At 39.9% G+C, this 17,575-nt stretch overlaps 1 protein-coding gene across 5 annotated transcripts in view; it reads right to left on the reverse strand.

Moving 5' to 3' along the window:
* The window catches only part of ralgapa1 (Ral GTPase activating protein catalytic subunit alpha 1), a 67,772-nt gene that overhangs the window by 4,725 nt on the left and 45,472 nt on the right, over positions 1 to 17,575 (reverse strand). For 2 of the 5 annotated variants that reach the window (XM_029493522.1, XM_029493523.1), the window contains exon 44: positions 7,815 to 7,939. In XM_029493522.1, coding sequence (XP_029349382.1) covers positions 7,815 to 7,939 — 125 coding nt within the window. Of the gene's footprint in view, positions 1 to 1,301; positions 4,454 to 6,067; positions 6,100 to 7,814; positions 7,940 to 17,575 lie in introns of those variants that run through there. The other 3 variants (XM_029493525.1, XM_029493526.1, XM_029493524.1) reach the window with 3 other exon arrangements.

Below are 17,575 nucleotides of genomic sequence, written 5' to 3' on the forward strand. Positions count from 1 at the left end.
ATCCACACTCTGTGTGTCTGAAACCGATGTTACACATTTACATAATACACATTTGACAGTAACATAGTGCGAGGAGTGTGTGTTGTGGCACAGCTGTTACGTGGTCAACACAGGCAGTTAGCACTCAACTGGTGTCATGCATTATCTATAGTCAGTAGTTGTATACATCAGCTGAACCCGTATCCATGGCAGCCCCCCCCCCCCCCGAGATCAATTTATGTCGGCCACAGATGATACAAATTGCTTTTAATGGAAGGGGATCTGTGCAAACAGGGAGAGGAAAGGGGGAGTCTCTCTACAAACAATGAAGGTTTGGGCCAAATAGGCTCAAATTATTTTTACTCAAACAACTGGAGTGAAATTCCTCCAGGAGACAGCGCCTCAAGGGAGCTGATAAGAAGTTTTTGATAATGATGAAAGGCTTGGTGTAATTTGGGTTTTCTATACTTTTTGGTTGCTGCTAATCAGATATCTCAGAGTAAACGTACATGATTTCATACATGTGAGTTCAGTACAGTTAAATAAGCAAAACTGTTTTCATGCCAACAATTCATGCCAAAAGAAAGTGAGCATTTACGACCTTTGAAGCAAATTTTAAAGTGCGCATTTCCAATCCTTCTTGTGGGTTACTGAAGCAGCACGGGGAGTCAAATCATTACGTGGAGTGGTAACGTTTTTTCTTAACTGAGGAGGTAGTGAGGTCTGGTATTAAGGAAAGTAAAACTGGGCAATGCTGTGTGGGTAAGAGTCTGTGATCTGGTCTGGAACAGGGTCAGGTTGTTGGGGACTGGGAGCTGTAGTCTTTGTTCAGGTACAGATCAGTTCCACTGGATCACTGGGCCTCATCCAATAAACAATGCTTCAACCTCAGCAATAATTTATAGAAGGGACAACTTGGACCTCAGCTGACTTCAAACATTCACACACAAAGTAACACAACATGAGTTTGACCTCAGCTTACAGACTTTTTTTTTTTTTTTTTTAACATTTTGAACCCACTGGAGTTTTTATAATCCCTTTCCACTCTACTGACACTATAGCTGAAAAAAAAATGATAATAATAAAAATTAAAATAACAACAGAGCAACAGAAACACAGCTGTGAATGCAATTACTTCAAGCAGTGAAGCATAATGCAAAACCATCAACTTTGACCTAGACTTTCAAATCTAGATCTTTCATATACGTTTCCTTTACACGAGATCAGTCTATAAAAAAAAAAAGAAAGAATCGACAAACCGTCAAGATTAAATTAATGACAGAACATTTGATCCCGATGAACCCTGGAAAACTACAACTCTGACATACAGTACTCACCCAGTGATGGTCATTGAAATCATGTCAGTTTTTTTTTTTTTTAAAGTTGAGCTGAAATGAGGACAATAAATATCGTCATGGTAGTGTAAAAGTTACATTGCCTGCATTGAATAAACGCGGATCCCCTCCATCCACAAGCAGAACTGGGGATGAGTCAATATATGTCTATATAAAAAGATAGCTTTCGTATCCAAGTGAGGATAAACTGACATCTCTCTCTCTCTCTGGCCTCAAATCTACAGCATCTCTCTTCTGTATACTTCTACTACTTCTGTATGCTATACCTCCTTAAAATACCTCTAACAAAACAAGCAAACAAACAAACAACAAAAAAAAAACAAAAACAAAACACCGGGCTCCAGAAGCAGAGTCAGGAAAACAACCAGATATTTAAGAGTTGAAAAGTTCTCTTGCGGCAGTTTATCAGGAGTGATATGGTCTTAATCCATCAGTACACACTAGATTCAGATAAATAAAACATTGTCGTTTGAGTGACAAAATACATTTAACAACAGTTGATGCCAATTTCCCCATCCTAGCTATGATACCAAGGCTAGACTTATCAACTGTAAAGTAAAGTTGGCTATTTGAGCTGAAATGAGATTATTGTTAGATTTCCGAAGCGTGTGAGAGTGCAAATTGGTGGCAAGAGAGAAAAGACTGAAGCAGAAAACATAGTGTTGACCCACTGTCAGCAGATATGTGGTCTGAGGTTAAACCAGTTTGGTTTTGGCAGCTAGTAGAACAGTATATACACAACAAGCCTCCTCACACAGCACACATTCTCATAGATATCCATATATGCACTATGCTTGTATCTGTGTGTGTGTATATAAACAAACATACACATATACTTATATATATATATATTTGTATGTACTAAGCCGAATAAAGAAAGTAAAGTTGTGGTTTCATTGCATCAGACGACAGAGTGACTAAAAATACAGCAAAACTCTCGTTTGAACGAACACATAAAAATAATAGATGCGATGAACATCAGTGCTTGTCCGCATTTTACAGCATGAGCAAAAACTACAGTAACAGCTGCTTGTTCTTTCATCAGCTTGCCTTGTTAATGTTCGAGACAAATAATCACAGCGCATACAGTAACATGGCTGCACTTTCAGTCCCCTTAGTTTCTCTGAATTCATATAATTAATATTTGGCTTGAGAACAGCGCCATGATCACAAGACGTGCTTTTTTTTTTTTTTTTTTTAGTGTTTGCAAATGAACAAGATTCTATTTACATTTTGAGGATTGAATAGAGATGACCTCTGGCATTGACCTTTTTAGACCTAATGCTGCACTGAGAACAAAAATAGACTTGTATCCTGCTGTCTCCATGCAACACTTTCCAGCCATCACTCGTGCTTCTTTCTTTTTCATATCAAAACTCCTGGTTCTGTCTGTACACACGCAGTCTAACTATAGTACAAATATACAAATTTCCCCATCTCCACTGTCAACACTACGCACCATGAAGAGGCTCCACTCTTTGTTCATCATTGACTGTTTACAGAACAATGCGTAATGTGACTTTTTGCAGTCCGAGCTAACACTGGAGTTTTTAACATGGCACAGATTATGAATTAATACTGCTCAGTACACGCAGCACTTAAACAGCTTTTCCCCACTGTGGCAAATATCAGCATCAGCACTGGATCTACCAGTTTCTGTTTTGTTTTTTGTTTTTTTTGTTTTTTTTTTAGCAAAGCTGAGGATAAATACAGCAGCTGTGAGCAATTTCAAAATAAAGTTACAGCATAGTATAGTTCTAGAAATACGATCACGTGCTTTTAGAGTACAAGTGTCCGACCAAGCGTTTTCTACATAAAAGACCAGTGTCTAATCAGAGCGGCAGAATGCTGGAAGTGACAGAAAGTCATCTGCCAGATCGTTGAATGTCAATTTTTCCCGTTGAATGTATTTCCTGCTGAATATCAATGTGAATTTCCCCAGAGCAGGTCATTTAAGACGTGTTATTCTCTATTTCTTGTACTTTAAGTGCGGTTACAGATCAAATATCCCCTGGAGTAAAACCTTAATGCAATAAGTCTCATAGGTTGATGTGAGAAAAAGGCCATTGTTCACTAATAATGACACAAAGGGTAAGTTCTGACTGAGCAAAGTAACCTGGAGGAATCAAGTCTTATTGGCCGATCCAGAGGAGCGTCGGAGCTTCATGGACATGCGACTCTTACTAGTCCGAGGAGACATGGGGGACGCCGAGTCGCTCCCGGCCTCCCCAAGAGCTGGACTTTCTCCCCGAAGAATCTCTAGGCAGGAGCCTGAGGAGGAGGAGATGGGGTGGCGAGGGGGTGGGGGCATGGAAGGAGGAGGATGGGTTATTGGGGGATGGAGGGATAAAGGAGAGGAGGTACATAACAGGAGAAAAGGTTGAGGGCACAAAAAGAAAATTACACCAAGCCCCATGACGCTATACTGCATCAGACTGCAAAGACCTACAGTGACAAACACAGAAAGACAGACAGATGGACAGACAGGCAGACACACTGACAGAGCTATGGAAAGACAGGTAACATAAAAGCTTCATTGACTTGTTTTTCTATTCTATACTGGTTTCTTTCAAGTTCCTTAAAAACCACTATACAATTCTTTGTCCTGATTATGAAGAGAGAGAGAAAAAAAAACTGCTCTGTTGATATATCAACCTCATCTGCTACTGAAATACAACCCAATAAAGTTTTTCCCTGTATGTGTAAAAGCCACATTTAATTTATTTATTTACTATATAAACAAAGTAGACATAAAATTTTTGAAACCGTCAATGACACTTTTAATTATTTAATTAACTTACACTTTAACAACTCAGGTCTCACTGAGCACCACTGTTCACCGTGTTTCAGTGGAGCAGACCAAGAACATTCAAAAGACAAAAACACTGTTGATACAACAGTGTTACACAGTCAGGGTTAATGGGTTAAATGCCATAGTCATCAACTTACCATGCAGGATGAACTAAACCAGTAAAGAAATGTGGCCTTTTCTATCTGTAGATCATACCATTCACAGCTAGCATGAAGGACCTTCTGCTTCAGGCCTTTCCCCTTCACCCTGAGCAGGTTAAAGCTGTCTAGTGGTTTAGGGACCATCAGATACATGACATTATGCTCCTCTGGAGGAGGAGAGGAGAGCAAGGGAAATAGAAAGAAGATGAAATTCAAGGAAAGAAAAAAAAAAAAAAAAAAAAAAAAGGTGAGACGAGACAAAGGCCGGGAACAAAAAGAGGTGAAAAGAAGGGAGCAAGGTGATACAGAAATGAATGGAAGGCCACAAAGGCGGAAAAATTAAATTAGGGAAAGAGACGAAAGGGTAATAAACAGGAGAGAGAGAGAGATGAAGGAGTCGGTATAAAAAGGAAGACGTGACAAAGGAGTGTGAAGGAGGGATGGTCAAGGGGAAGGCAGAACAGAAAAATGAATGAAAAGAGAATAAGAAGTTGTAACATGTAAAGAAAAACAGTTCAAAACATTCAACAGAATGGAAAACACAAAGGACACAGAAGACAACACAAAATGTCCATTTATCTGATGATACAGAAAAGATTATTACTAGATGATGAGGCTTAACTTCACTTTTTTCACATTTCAAATGCAGACGCACAAACAGCTCAAAGCCAAAGAAGAAATAATAACTGTTAGTTGAAGGCGACACATCCAGACAGTGTGCATCTATGAATATTATGAACTATTCCTTACCAAGCTTGTGTGTGTGTGTGTGTGTGTGAACAGATAAAGCAGCTACAGTGCTACATCATCAAAACCAGGAAGACAGGAGCATACAAAAGGCTGGAGGGAAAGCTTCACCAGGTCAGTGTGACATTGCAGGTTAAGAGAACAAATAGGAAAGTTACTGTGAGTGAAACAGACAGAAGGAAAAAAATCTTCGCATCATTATAAAAGGATTTCTCACTTTCATGGTGCCGCTGAGTGTAGGTTGGTATGAGATTCATGTGTTTAAGGAATAAAAGTCACACAGCGTCAGTCAGACAAGCATAAAACACAAAGCGTCCACAAAGCGTGTCCACATGGAAGTACATGCACGGGTCAAAAACAGGAACAAGACTAATTGTAAAAGTCTGATTCAGTGTTTTCTATTCTAAAGCTGTGATGCGACGTTTTCTCACATTGAAATAATGGCAAAAATAACTGATCAATCAATAAATATTGATATCTTATAATACTTAAAGAATAATCACCCAATTTTGCTATGCTTTTTTTTTTTTTTAACTTTCAGTTCCTTGTTATCTATTTGCTATCTATTTGCCAGATAAAGTCATCACTTCCTGGGAAAACACAATGGACAATTTCACATCCTAAGAGCCTGTTACGTACATTAAGAAGAGGTGGACACCAAAAAAAAATTGAACTAAAAGAAAACCGGATATTGGACTAGATAATAGAACAGCCTTAGGCGGTTCTAATATCTGTGTTTTGTTTAAGTCAGCCCATTGTTCCCAAGTTTCAAGAAAAATAGCTTGTCACATTTTAAAATAATCACAGCAATTACAAAAGAACAGCTTTCCTCGTGTCCTGTTACAGCCATAGTGAATCACACCAAACTACACCCACAGGTGAGCTGAAAATGACACTTCCTTTTTAACAGTGACATGCAGACCTGCTTCAACTGCAGAGGACAAAGAGGAAGAAATATGAAGTGATGCGGGTTCGGAGGAGAACACAGGTTAGGCGAGCCAATCGAAAAAAGGCATGACAATGACAAGGCTTACCTTTTAACTATAGGCAAGTGAAACATTACGATCTAAAGGAAGGGGGAACAAAAAGAGATAAAAAAAAAAAAGAAAAAAAAGGAAAAAGGAAGAGGGAATAAAAGAAACAGGTCAAAAAAATAAAAATAAATGAACAAAATAATTAAATAATAAAAAAAAAAAAACAGAAAAGAGAATAATGTTTGATCAATGTGCTGTTAAGGGAGGAGAACCTAATGAGAGAGAGAGAGCGAGAGAGAGAGAGAGAAATAGATAGATATATAGATAGATAGATAGATGAGTGTAGTAATTTGAGCAGGGTTTATTTCAGAGCACAGGGTTATTACTCATTCAACAATATTAGATTACTATATGAAACCTCTATTATATAGTGTAACCAGAGGCTGAGAAGCCAGATTATCTTATGAACATCTTATGAGAGTGACTGAGGAATTTTTTGATCCTGCACTCTGAAATGGCATTTGGGGCTGAACAACAAATCAGCGAGCTTTAAACAGCACCTGATATTCTGCAGTGGATCAGGTTGTACTGGATGTCATTCAGCCTCAAAGCATGTTGATTACTCTCAAAAAGTTAATGCTTTTGACAGAAAAAGTGGTGAGATGAGGGGTGGTTGGTAAAGAACAACAAAAAGTGATCAATCATACATACAGGAAAACACATACAGCCTCTTAATATGAGGAACCTTTATCCCTACGAAACATTGATTTGTGATATGTTACTAACACAGGCCTACGTCAGCTCCACTCCTTTCTGTTCTATATTTATAACTTCTTTATGAATAAACTCTGTGTCTTTGTTGTGGAGTTCAATTATTGCAACCTGTCATTTTGAGGAATTGGAGCAGAAGTCAGTCCAAGAGCAGTTTTAAATTATATTTATTACATTACAGGCAAAAATGATCAATATCTGTCTAATAAACTTGACAGGACACACGTGAGAGTCACACATTAGAATACAACTCCCATGTGCATGCCTCGCATCTCTACGGCTGATCGGATGTCAGCTAATTCCTCAGAGATGCTCTGGAAGGCTGTGCACAGCGTTGGATAGAAAACAGAACTCTGCATGAGACTGTGAGCTGCCAGTCAGTGTGTGTGTGTGTGTGTGTGTGTTTTGGGGTGGGGGGGATTTAAAGCCCAAAAAGAAGTTGTCATCAAAATTGCCTTTTTCTATCTAATTATTGTGAACAATTTAGCTGTGTCAGGAAAAAATATCCTCCTGCTGGTCAATGAGCTGCATTCAACAATATCTACACTGATACATTTTTATTCTAAAATGGGTATTTTAGAACCATATTGACCCATTCTTCCTCTCCATACTACCATTTGAGAGAAAACAAACAAAAAAAAAAACAACAACCCATATGTTACATGACCATTCTTGTACCCTGGACATGTGAGTGTCAGTGTAACCAGGTAGAAGAGCGTTGACTCGCTGTTAGTAAGTGGTTAGTTTAAGGCAGCTGCAATATCACAGCAGAGAATTTATCCGCACAATGTCTGCCGGCAAAGACGACACGGTCAGCAACTCTTGTAGTCTGTCAAACATGTTGTGTTCACCATTAGTACTGGTGACCAGAAAAGACCCTGCTAAAGATCAAGCATGCGTGGTGGTTTCTAGAGTTCTCCTTTTCTGCCTGTTGGGTCAGTTTTCAGAGCTTGTAAGCCCTGGAGTGCAGTGGTCAGTGCTCGGAGGTGTTGACTGACAGCTGTATCTGCTGGTGTGGTGAAAGGTCAGGTCTTACCTGGGTCAGAGGGCAGGTGAGTACAGGGGGCAGGACTGTAAACTCGAGCTGCATAATCCTCAAAAGTGGTCGGCTCCTGGTGGTGCTGGACAATGGTTTCTAGGTATCTAGCTCGCTCCTCATAGCTAAGATCAGAAGTCAAGGTCAAGAAATGGCTCGCGCACTAACATTCACTTTGGTTACACAAATAAATTATGATAATAAGCTAAAATTTCACTACGAATTCTACAAATTACCTACATATTTTGTTTGCTGTTGTTTTATTCTAAAGCAAAAAAGAGGAGCTCTTTAGATCTTACTCTAACATTAGGTTATTGGTCATGTTGGGTCCAACACACTGAACTATGTGCAAATCAAACCAAACCTTAGCTGACAGCGACACTCAACAAAACAAAAACTAAAAATGACTGTAAATTTGCTTGAGAATAATGATTTAATAGAATAATAATAGTGAAACAGAATATCATGTGGCTGGGGAGTTAACAGGATTTTTCTGATAATAACACTAATAGCAACACGGGCCATTTAACACCCTATAGTTTTCACTGAGAATACTATGGTATTCTCAGGCAAACAAAGCCCCTTTATCACTTGTTATTACAGCCTTTAGTGATGAATTCAAACAAAGGTACATGGATTCAGCCGAGAGCAGAGTAAATGGAAACCAGGACTTCAACTGTCCATTTATTAGAGATAACCTCATTGATGGAATGACATTTACCCCCTCTTCTTTAGTCCCACTCATACTTCCAACCATAATGACAGCCATATGCAGCTGTTAGTCTCGTGACACACACACGCGCCCCATCAGTTCCCAATAGTATAGCCATTTTCCCAGTGAGGACCAATAATGCAGGGTTTTCATTGAGAGCAGGGTGTGTGTGTGTGCGTGTTTGTGTGTGTACTATATTTGATAAGGTTGGTTGTGAACAGGCACAATGTGTGTATGTAAGTGCTGGTGTCCCTGCTTGAGTGTGTGATGGGATTAGGCCAATGAATCTTCAGAATGAAATCTGTGTGTTTGTATTGCGTGTGTGTGTCTGTGTGTTGTGAATGGATCAGCCATCTGTAATCGTGCCCATGGGTTTTCTATTGGGTTAGAGAGCTGGTCTATGGGCTTCAGAAGGAGAAAGATTCAGGTCTAATGGTAACTGATCCAGTTAGAGACGGCGATAATAACAACAATATGGCTCCTTTAAAGTGGAGGGACACACTGAACTGGTAGAAAAGAGAAAGAAAGGTGGAGATGGGCAGATGAGTGGAAAAGGCTTATAGAGATGAAGATAAAACTTTCATAAACATATGAATGGCGCAGTCTGTCTAAAATCTTACAGAAAGTAACTGAAATCTCAATTTCACATAAAAATTGTTAAAGTTGTTGTTTCAAACACATTCTTAAACCATATTGTTCCAGTGGAGGCTGGAAGTGCAAAGAAACCAAGACTCTGCGGGAAGGAGAGAATTTGTAAAAATATAGTGGGTGAGGCAGAGAGGAGGTGAGAGGGGAGGACAGTGGGTGAGATAGGGAAGGAGTTTCTGTCTTTCTCCCAGCGAGAGCAGAGAGAAGAGCAGCAGCCGCAAACAGAGTGTGAAGCCAGTGTCTCTCACACTGAGTCTCTGTGATCTCACCGCTTGCCTCTTTCCTGCTTCCTGCTCCCCTGAATCGCACTTCACCCTTCAGACAGCAATAGTGTGTGTGCGCGAGGGGGAGAGATGTGTGGAAGTAATGCAATTAGCAACAAGAAGCTCTACATATTCACAACACATGCTTGTCATCATGTTATGCTTTAATAATGTGGCTGTATGAAGCAGCAGCCATAATAATGCTTTAAAAAAAAAAAAAAAAAAAAAAAAAAATTCCCAAGATGCACTGAGGTCATTGTTTGGCCATTTCTTAGAGGTTAAGAGGTTTAGTGGACACCAGCAAGACAGAGGAAAGTCCACAAGGGCAGGTCGAAAAGAGAGTGAGAATGGGGTGACATAGACACAGACATGGAACGACTGCTGCGATAAATGACAGAAGCATCATTTTTCTCTTATCCACTTACTTCCTTGTCTGCTGCCTTTATCTCTCTCCCTCTTTCTTTGTCTCAGCGTGGGGTTCTGTCCGTGGCCTTTTGTCACTGTGTCACAAACACCAGCTCCCCACTGACAAGAGGGAACATCAGCAGAGAGATGGCCGGACTAATATCAAACCTCACTTTCGGTCTGTGCTACAGGCTCCTACAGAGCCCGAGGCATCGGTGTCCGCCTATGGCACCTCCACGTTCTATCTCTTTGCTTCTGTCTCTCTTCATGCTAACATTACTTTTTTGCACTGGACTTGCCAAAATGCACATGTTAAATTGTCGACTTTTCCCTATGAATTTATTTATGATTGCATCTTCGAAATGTTTAAATGCTGAGATGTTAAAAGTAATCCTCTGATCAATGCCGTGAAAACAGACGCCCTTTGCTGCTTTTGTCGTGAATGTCGGAAAAAATATGCGGACATTGAAAAAAAAAACAACAAACAAAAACAAAACATGATCTTGGGGGCCAAGCTCTTATCCTGCAACCCTGATGGATAAACGGTTGAAAATGAAATGACGAGGTCCTTTCTTTCTCTTCCACATTCTTTCCTATTTTGGCCTATTACTTTTAGTTCAACTAAAAGGAATTTCATTCTTGACCTTGGAAACACTAGCTGACATTCAGCTGCTCTTGGGAAAGTGACTGAATCACACTTTCATGATTGTTACCATTTATCTGTGTTCTTGTACTTTGTACATGTTGTTTCCCAATTTGAATCTTTTGTGAAGTATTTTGTGCACCACCTCTGGATTAAACATGCCATACAAATTAAGTTATTGTTATTTGGATTAAAAAAGTCGAGACTAGTGAGAGGTCAAAGAAAATAGACTTTGCATTCATACGTCTACTGTGATTGAATTTCAGAGGGCCACTCTTATTGAGTAATTAGCTGCAAAATATCTGTTTTGGAGTGAAAGGGACAGAAAGGGGGAAAATTATAAGGGGGAAAGAGGGGGAAAAGGCTGGTGAGGGAGAAAAAGGAGAAAACGGCGCAAAGAAAGGCATACAGGAGAAAGATAGAGCAGAGAGGGGGCGGATAAAAAGGCTCTTTTGTGTTGAGTCAGAAACTCATTTTCTTCTGTGTGGCTGAAAAGAGTGTGTTTGTGCTTTCTCTTGCTCTCTCTCTCTCCATTTCAGCCCTTTAGTCTCCCTCTCTCTCCCGCAGTGCCGTTCTTTGTGGATGGTGTTCGACTACTGCGATCACTTGAGACTGAGGGAGGCCAGAGGAGTGTAGGTGAGAGGAGAAGAAAGGGAGCTTGTTAGCGCATTAGGAGCTGGGCCCTCTGCTGGGATACAGAGGTTGTGTGAGGATGAGGGGGCATATTTGTGTGAGTCTGTACATATAATTTAATATGTATATGTATATGTGAAGGTAAATGACAATGTTTAAGATTGTGAAAGCCTTGGACAGCCTCGATAAGTAACCTATATATATGTAGGTTACTTATTTTCTCTCCTGGAAAATGAATGTGCATGATTTTGATTTCAGTTTTGTAGTCAAGTAAGACGTCTCTTCTGGGATCAGACAGACCAGGACAATTTCTCTACTGAGTGTCAGTGTTAAGACTTCTTCTTCTTCTCAGTACTGGCTAAAAAGATGACTACCAACATAGTGAAATAGCACAGTTCAATACATCAGCCCAGTAGAGTGGCATCCCAGAATTCTCTGAGCGCTTGCAACATGCGTCTTTCCAGATCCTTGAAAGAACCAGGAAAAGGCAATTGTATCATCCGCAGGACTGATACTGGAGTCCAACAGCGACCAACTTCTGAGAGACATTCTGACTTACTTATCCATAACAACATCTCATGTACAAACAAGGAGGATCTTTAAGACTCTTGATTCGACACCAACAAAACCTAAATAAGGTAGGTCAAGTAGAATATTGACAACAGCTGAGAAAATACTCTGCAATCTCCAGAGGTGAGAAACACCATCACGGGTGACTCAAAACGCAACAAGGATCCCCGTCAGTGGGGCTGCACATCAGGTGTGGGGAGCTGAAAGTGGCTCAGGCAGAAATCATATAATCAGAACCACTAACTTGCTAACCCTAACTGTGCATGTCACTCTTTCAGCAAGAACAAACCGGCAAAGGTGGAGCAAGTAACCCATGGAAAAAGGCCACACATACTGGGGAGGCGCAAGACTGATCCTAGCCAGGGGAGATAGAGGCATAGTCCTAAGACTGGCTGGCACTGGCTGGCATCTCGAAGCAGAAGAGATGAAAAAGAATCAGACAGTTCATCAGGGAGGGGGGGGGGGGGGGGGGCATCCTGCTCCTGCAGTGAACATCCCTGAGGCCCTTTGTAGTCATGCGGTCCATGAAGGTGAAGAGGATCATCCTGATTGAAGTGACAGTCTTGTGTGAAGGTGGATAAAACGAAGCCCCAAAGGGGAAGGCCACCAAGTACCTGAACTTGGTCCAGCAATGAAGTGATGCATGGTGGGAGGCCTTGGCATGCTATCTTTGTAGCATGCCCATTATAAATGGCCTCTAAACAAGACGGGAATTTTTAAGACACACTTAGTTCCACTATTAGCAAATAAAACAAACAAAAGAGCCATGCTCCCCTTTATGAGCGGTAGTTTGGTCAAAACTATGATAAGAACTTTGGACATATCTTTTTAATGAATTGACTTTGTGTTATTACCCATCTTACAGCGTCACTGTAATAAAAAATTACCTTACATTCAAGTGCATAAAATGTGTCTACTGAACATGTTCAAAATGCTTTTCACCTAGACTGCTGACACAGGCTATTTTCTCAACTTGCTGCTTTTAAAGAGGAAGTTTGAATGCTTTAAAAAAAAATCACTACATTAAAAAGGATTAAATTCATAACCCAACAATTAATACTCCTTTTCACTGGATTGGATGTCACGCATTTACCCATTTATATCAAATATGTCTGTGTGAATCAGTGGGTTTGCCTGTTATAAGAAAGCAACAGCAACAACAACAAAAAACTCTGCGCAGGTTGACCAAAAAAAAACACAATAATAACCAATTACTGGTCACATACAACAGTTCAGTCCCTTATATTGCTCAGGGATCAAGCATTACTGGTAGGACAGGGACCGGACCTGAACATGGTCGCTGTGTCACATATGCTACAGCTTTGGGAAAAGTGAAATGGCTTCAATGACAACCAGTACAGTGATGGTGAGAGAGGAGATTAACCCTAACCCTGCTTCCAGAAGAGGAAAGAAAGAAAGAACAAAGTAACAAGAATTAATAGCAATAGCCACCACAGGTAAATAAGAGAAAAGACTGATACCTACAGTACAGAAACTCTATAGCTAATACAACACAAGTTGAATTGAACCACTTTGTACTGCAGTGAAAATCCATTATATCTCACACACACACACACACACACACACACATGGGGATGATGGATTTAAGAGCCAAATATTTTACATGTACCTGGTTTTAACTCTACTTTGTGATATCCATAAAAAGATTAGATTTATATTTCTAAGTACTAAGTCAGATGAGCTGACTGCTTTTTGATTAATGCACAGCCAGGCCAACCACAGGTAACAAACTGTAGCCTGCTGCTGTAGCTTGGTTAAACTCACCCATAATACTGATGGTCAGTTGCTCTTGAATTGAGCAGAACAGATGGTCAAATTTGGACTAAAATACTCCCACTGGATTTTTATGTGTAGTTACACAACAAAGCCGTAGGCCTGGTTCTGAAGCAAACCATTTGATCATCTGGCAGTCCACAGAGAACCATAATCATTTTTCAAACTAACTCATAAAACACCATGAAAGTATTACAATGATCAGCAGAACTGTTCTTGATGGAGACTGAATGAAAATGTAGTGGATTACAGGTAAAATCAAATCCTACAAGGTTCGACATCTACTCTACATCACAAAGTTGGTTTTTAGGCTCAGTTTCTAAATACAGGCTGAGAGCAATTCTCTGTGGACTGCACACTTACTGATACTTTCACAGCATTAATATAGAACCAAGACCTGATTTAAAAATCACAGAAGATCAGAAAAGCACAAAAAAATAAAATAAAATAAAATGAAATAAATAGAAGTAAATGGGAGCTTAAAGTCTGCACATGTACTATTAGGTAATAAAAGGCTGTGTATAATGAGATATAAATGTCCTCCTGTTATTCAATTTTAATGGAATTTTCTATTAAAACTACAGTCATTTATAAACCTGGCTGGTCTACAATGCCTTTGTATTAAAAATAAGTATAAGAGATTTAAAGGAGCCAACACTGCTGGCTTCAGCTTTCTCTGGACAATGTTCTCTCACTGTTCAGACTCTTTGAAGTTTTTATGAATCATTTGAGTGTGAACAAATCACACTGTCAATAAAGTGAGTGAGTGTCTCTGTTGCTCTGAAGTAGCACAGACTTGTGATTTAACTCGTTAGCAAAGGAAAAATATCATGTGTGCATATTTTAGGGAAAACACACATTTGAAAGATGAAAAAAATATATAAAAACGGTGACAACAACCACTTCTGCCCATTTACTGAGGCTTGTCTGCTAGATACCTTTTCTCAGAAACACACACAAAAATACACACACCCCCTATCTGTCCTATCCACCCTAGGCATTGGAACAGACAACATAGAGTAGGACATCAGAGGGATAATACAATTGGAAATGCTTTACAGCGTGTAATGATAAACCTGTGCATGTGTCTATGTGTGCCTGTGTATATGTGTGTGTGTGTGTGTGTGTGTGTCCATGCCCAAAGGAACAAGCTAATGGGTTTATATCTTTCTGTGATAGCAATGATATGGAGGCTTTGTGATTTCATTACGAGTGTGTGTGTGTCCACGTACGCCAAAGATGAGGACAGAGATAGGTTGGTCTAATGCACTACTTATTGCCAGGGCCTGATGTACACGACACCACACACAAACACCAACACACACAACCACACTTTTACAATTATATTTACCCCTATTCATCTACCCTTTAACTCAACGCAAAAACAGAGACGAAGGACAAAAACAGACGTGATACATTAATTGGCCCCTTGTCACCCCACTATTTCACCCTTTGACATGTGTGTCCGTGGACACAAACACACACACACAGACCCTTCCTGTCACCACTGGGGAGCCCTAAAGCTGCCAGCGCAATTACAAGCTTTATTTAACAGATATGGACACACACACACACACACACACACACACACACACACACGGCCTGGGTGTGGGTGATTGTCACTGAGGCCATAATAATAATTCTCTGATTAGGGAGATGGATTCTGGTGTTATCTGCAGGCTCTAACAACAGTAAGACAATATTCACCACATGCACATATACACAAATATGAATTTTCGTAAGATCGAGACACACACACACACACAACACACAAAAGTAATTCCTGACAACCTAGTTGATCTGTACATATATTCAATCCAGAACTAAGGATATTTCACAGCTTCGTCCTTCCTGTCAGAACATTGCTCACAATATGTCTTAGTTCAAAAATATTGAGAATTTTCTATGGACTTGTAATATTTATGAATTACTCATTTACATAGCTGCTCCGTGGTGTTATAAACTGTTTTCTTCTCTCTGACCCTGAAAGGCAGCAACGGAGCTCACGACACACACTACACTTCATTCCTGTCCTGGCCGTCTGTGACATCCCAGCCTAAATCTTAAACACCTTGCCATATAACAATACTTACACACCCTGGTACAGAGTGAATTCACAAAGGCCCTCACACATTCTCCCTCTCACACAGAACAGATTAGCTTGTTTACCAAGCCGAGGGGGGTCTGATCCAACAAGGTGTGATCAAGCCACTGATGGCTACAACTTATGTGCCTGCACAGCTCTCTATGAGTGGGGGTGTAAGTGCATACACAAAATTGCACAAACACACTTCACAGTCATTATATGAGTCATGTATTTCACAAGTTGGGAGTAAAATAACATGATAGAATATGAGTAATATCTAAAGTGATATACCTCGCAAGCTGCTAATTTGCCTTTTTTGACATAGATGATCTCTAGTTTACACACTAAGTGGATGCATACAAAAGCAAACATGCAAACACGCACACGTCCACTGGGTATAAATGTTTTTGCATTTCAGACATCACATTCAAATTGGTCTTCATTAATAATAACGAACAACCTGAGATAGATTTAAAAAAAATCTTTTAAGGTTTTTTAAGAGTCTCCTGTGGATGTGTCAAACTGTAACCCTGTCCAGTGTGACCAGACAAAGACATGGCAGCTGCAGTGCTAAAAGCAGATATGCGGTTGCATTTCAGATTCAAAAACGACAGAAACAACAAACAGCTGAACAAAAGAAAATCTGGACATTAAGAATTGGAGGATACTTGATTTGGAAAATCTGTGGAGATCCTCAACTGTATTGCTAATGGGATTATTGAATAATTCGTGTAGGAAAGTAAAACATTCCCAAAGTTTTAGGAAATAGTTGATGAGTAATTGATGCTTAAAAATTTAAGGTAACCAAAATGTAACATCTGTATATAATGATAACCATTGTGCTTTATGTGCTATGCAAAGTGACTTGCATCCTCCCAGCTTCTTTCTCTCTCTCTCTCTCTCTCACACACACATACAATTTTCCCCAAGGAGTAGTGGAAGAGATTAAGTGTGACCCCTCCTCCTCACCCCTCTCTTTTCATTTCCTCTATCTACCCAACGGGAAACAATTAGCCACAATCACCTTCCCCCTCTAAATGTGCACACACGCACACGCACACACACACACAGAAACAAAGTACATTTAAATATCAAATACCTTTCCACATTTATTTCTCACTTGTGGGCAATTTGCCAATGGGGCTGCTCATAGACAGTGTTTTCATTGACAAACACAATCAGCAATCAGAACATACTAGGAATTTGACTCCAATGTTTCTATCTTGAACAGGGGAAAGACAAAAGAAGTAAAAAAGGAAATATATTTATATAAATATATATATATTGAAATGAGAAGTATTATAAACATTTGCAGTGAACATATTTACATCCAACCATATTGGCTAATATTCCTCCTTTCAAAGAGCTCACAGTTTTTCCAATTGTAGTTTAATTAATTCTAATGTCAGTTTCTTTTTTATTCTTATTTCCTGACACAATAAAACTGCCTTACTGATTTTTTGCATTCACACATCTTGATGGAATGCGGCCTTTTCTCTTGCATCAGAGGAGGTGCCCCCTCTGTGTCTCATCTAAGAAGTGGTGCTCTGGGGAGGTGAAGGATAACATGACCCCATTTCAGCATCAGCAATAACAAAATGTCTTCAATTTGTATGGTTTTGTCCTCACCTTTCTCCCAATATGAAGAACATATTCTCCTTGTCTCACACAGCAGATTGTAGCCTACTAGGACAATAAGCTCTATTGTGGGAGCTGGCAAAAAGAAGCCAGGCAGGCCACTAGGCGTTTGGCTGCTCTTAGTGAGTGTGCATGTATGTATGTGTGTGTGTGTGTGTGTGTGTGTGTGTGTGTGTGTGTGTGTGAGTGCATAGGGCATAATAGCACTCCATGCCCAGAGCTGTCATCATTTCACTGGGAACAGTGTGTGAGAGGCAAAGGCAATGGCACGCACATGCACAGAAAACACACACACAAACACAGCATTGCTATCACACTGAGCCATATGCTGACCCCAAACCTCAGTGCAGCTATCTCTGCCAATCAACT

The sequence above is a fragment of the Echeneis naucrates genome, chromosome 22, assembly GCF_900963305.1.
Source record: "Echeneis naucrates chromosome 22, fEcheNa1.1, whole genome shotgun sequence".
NCBI lineage: Eukaryota > Metazoa > Chordata > Actinopteri > Carangiformes > Echeneidae > Echeneis > Echeneis naucrates.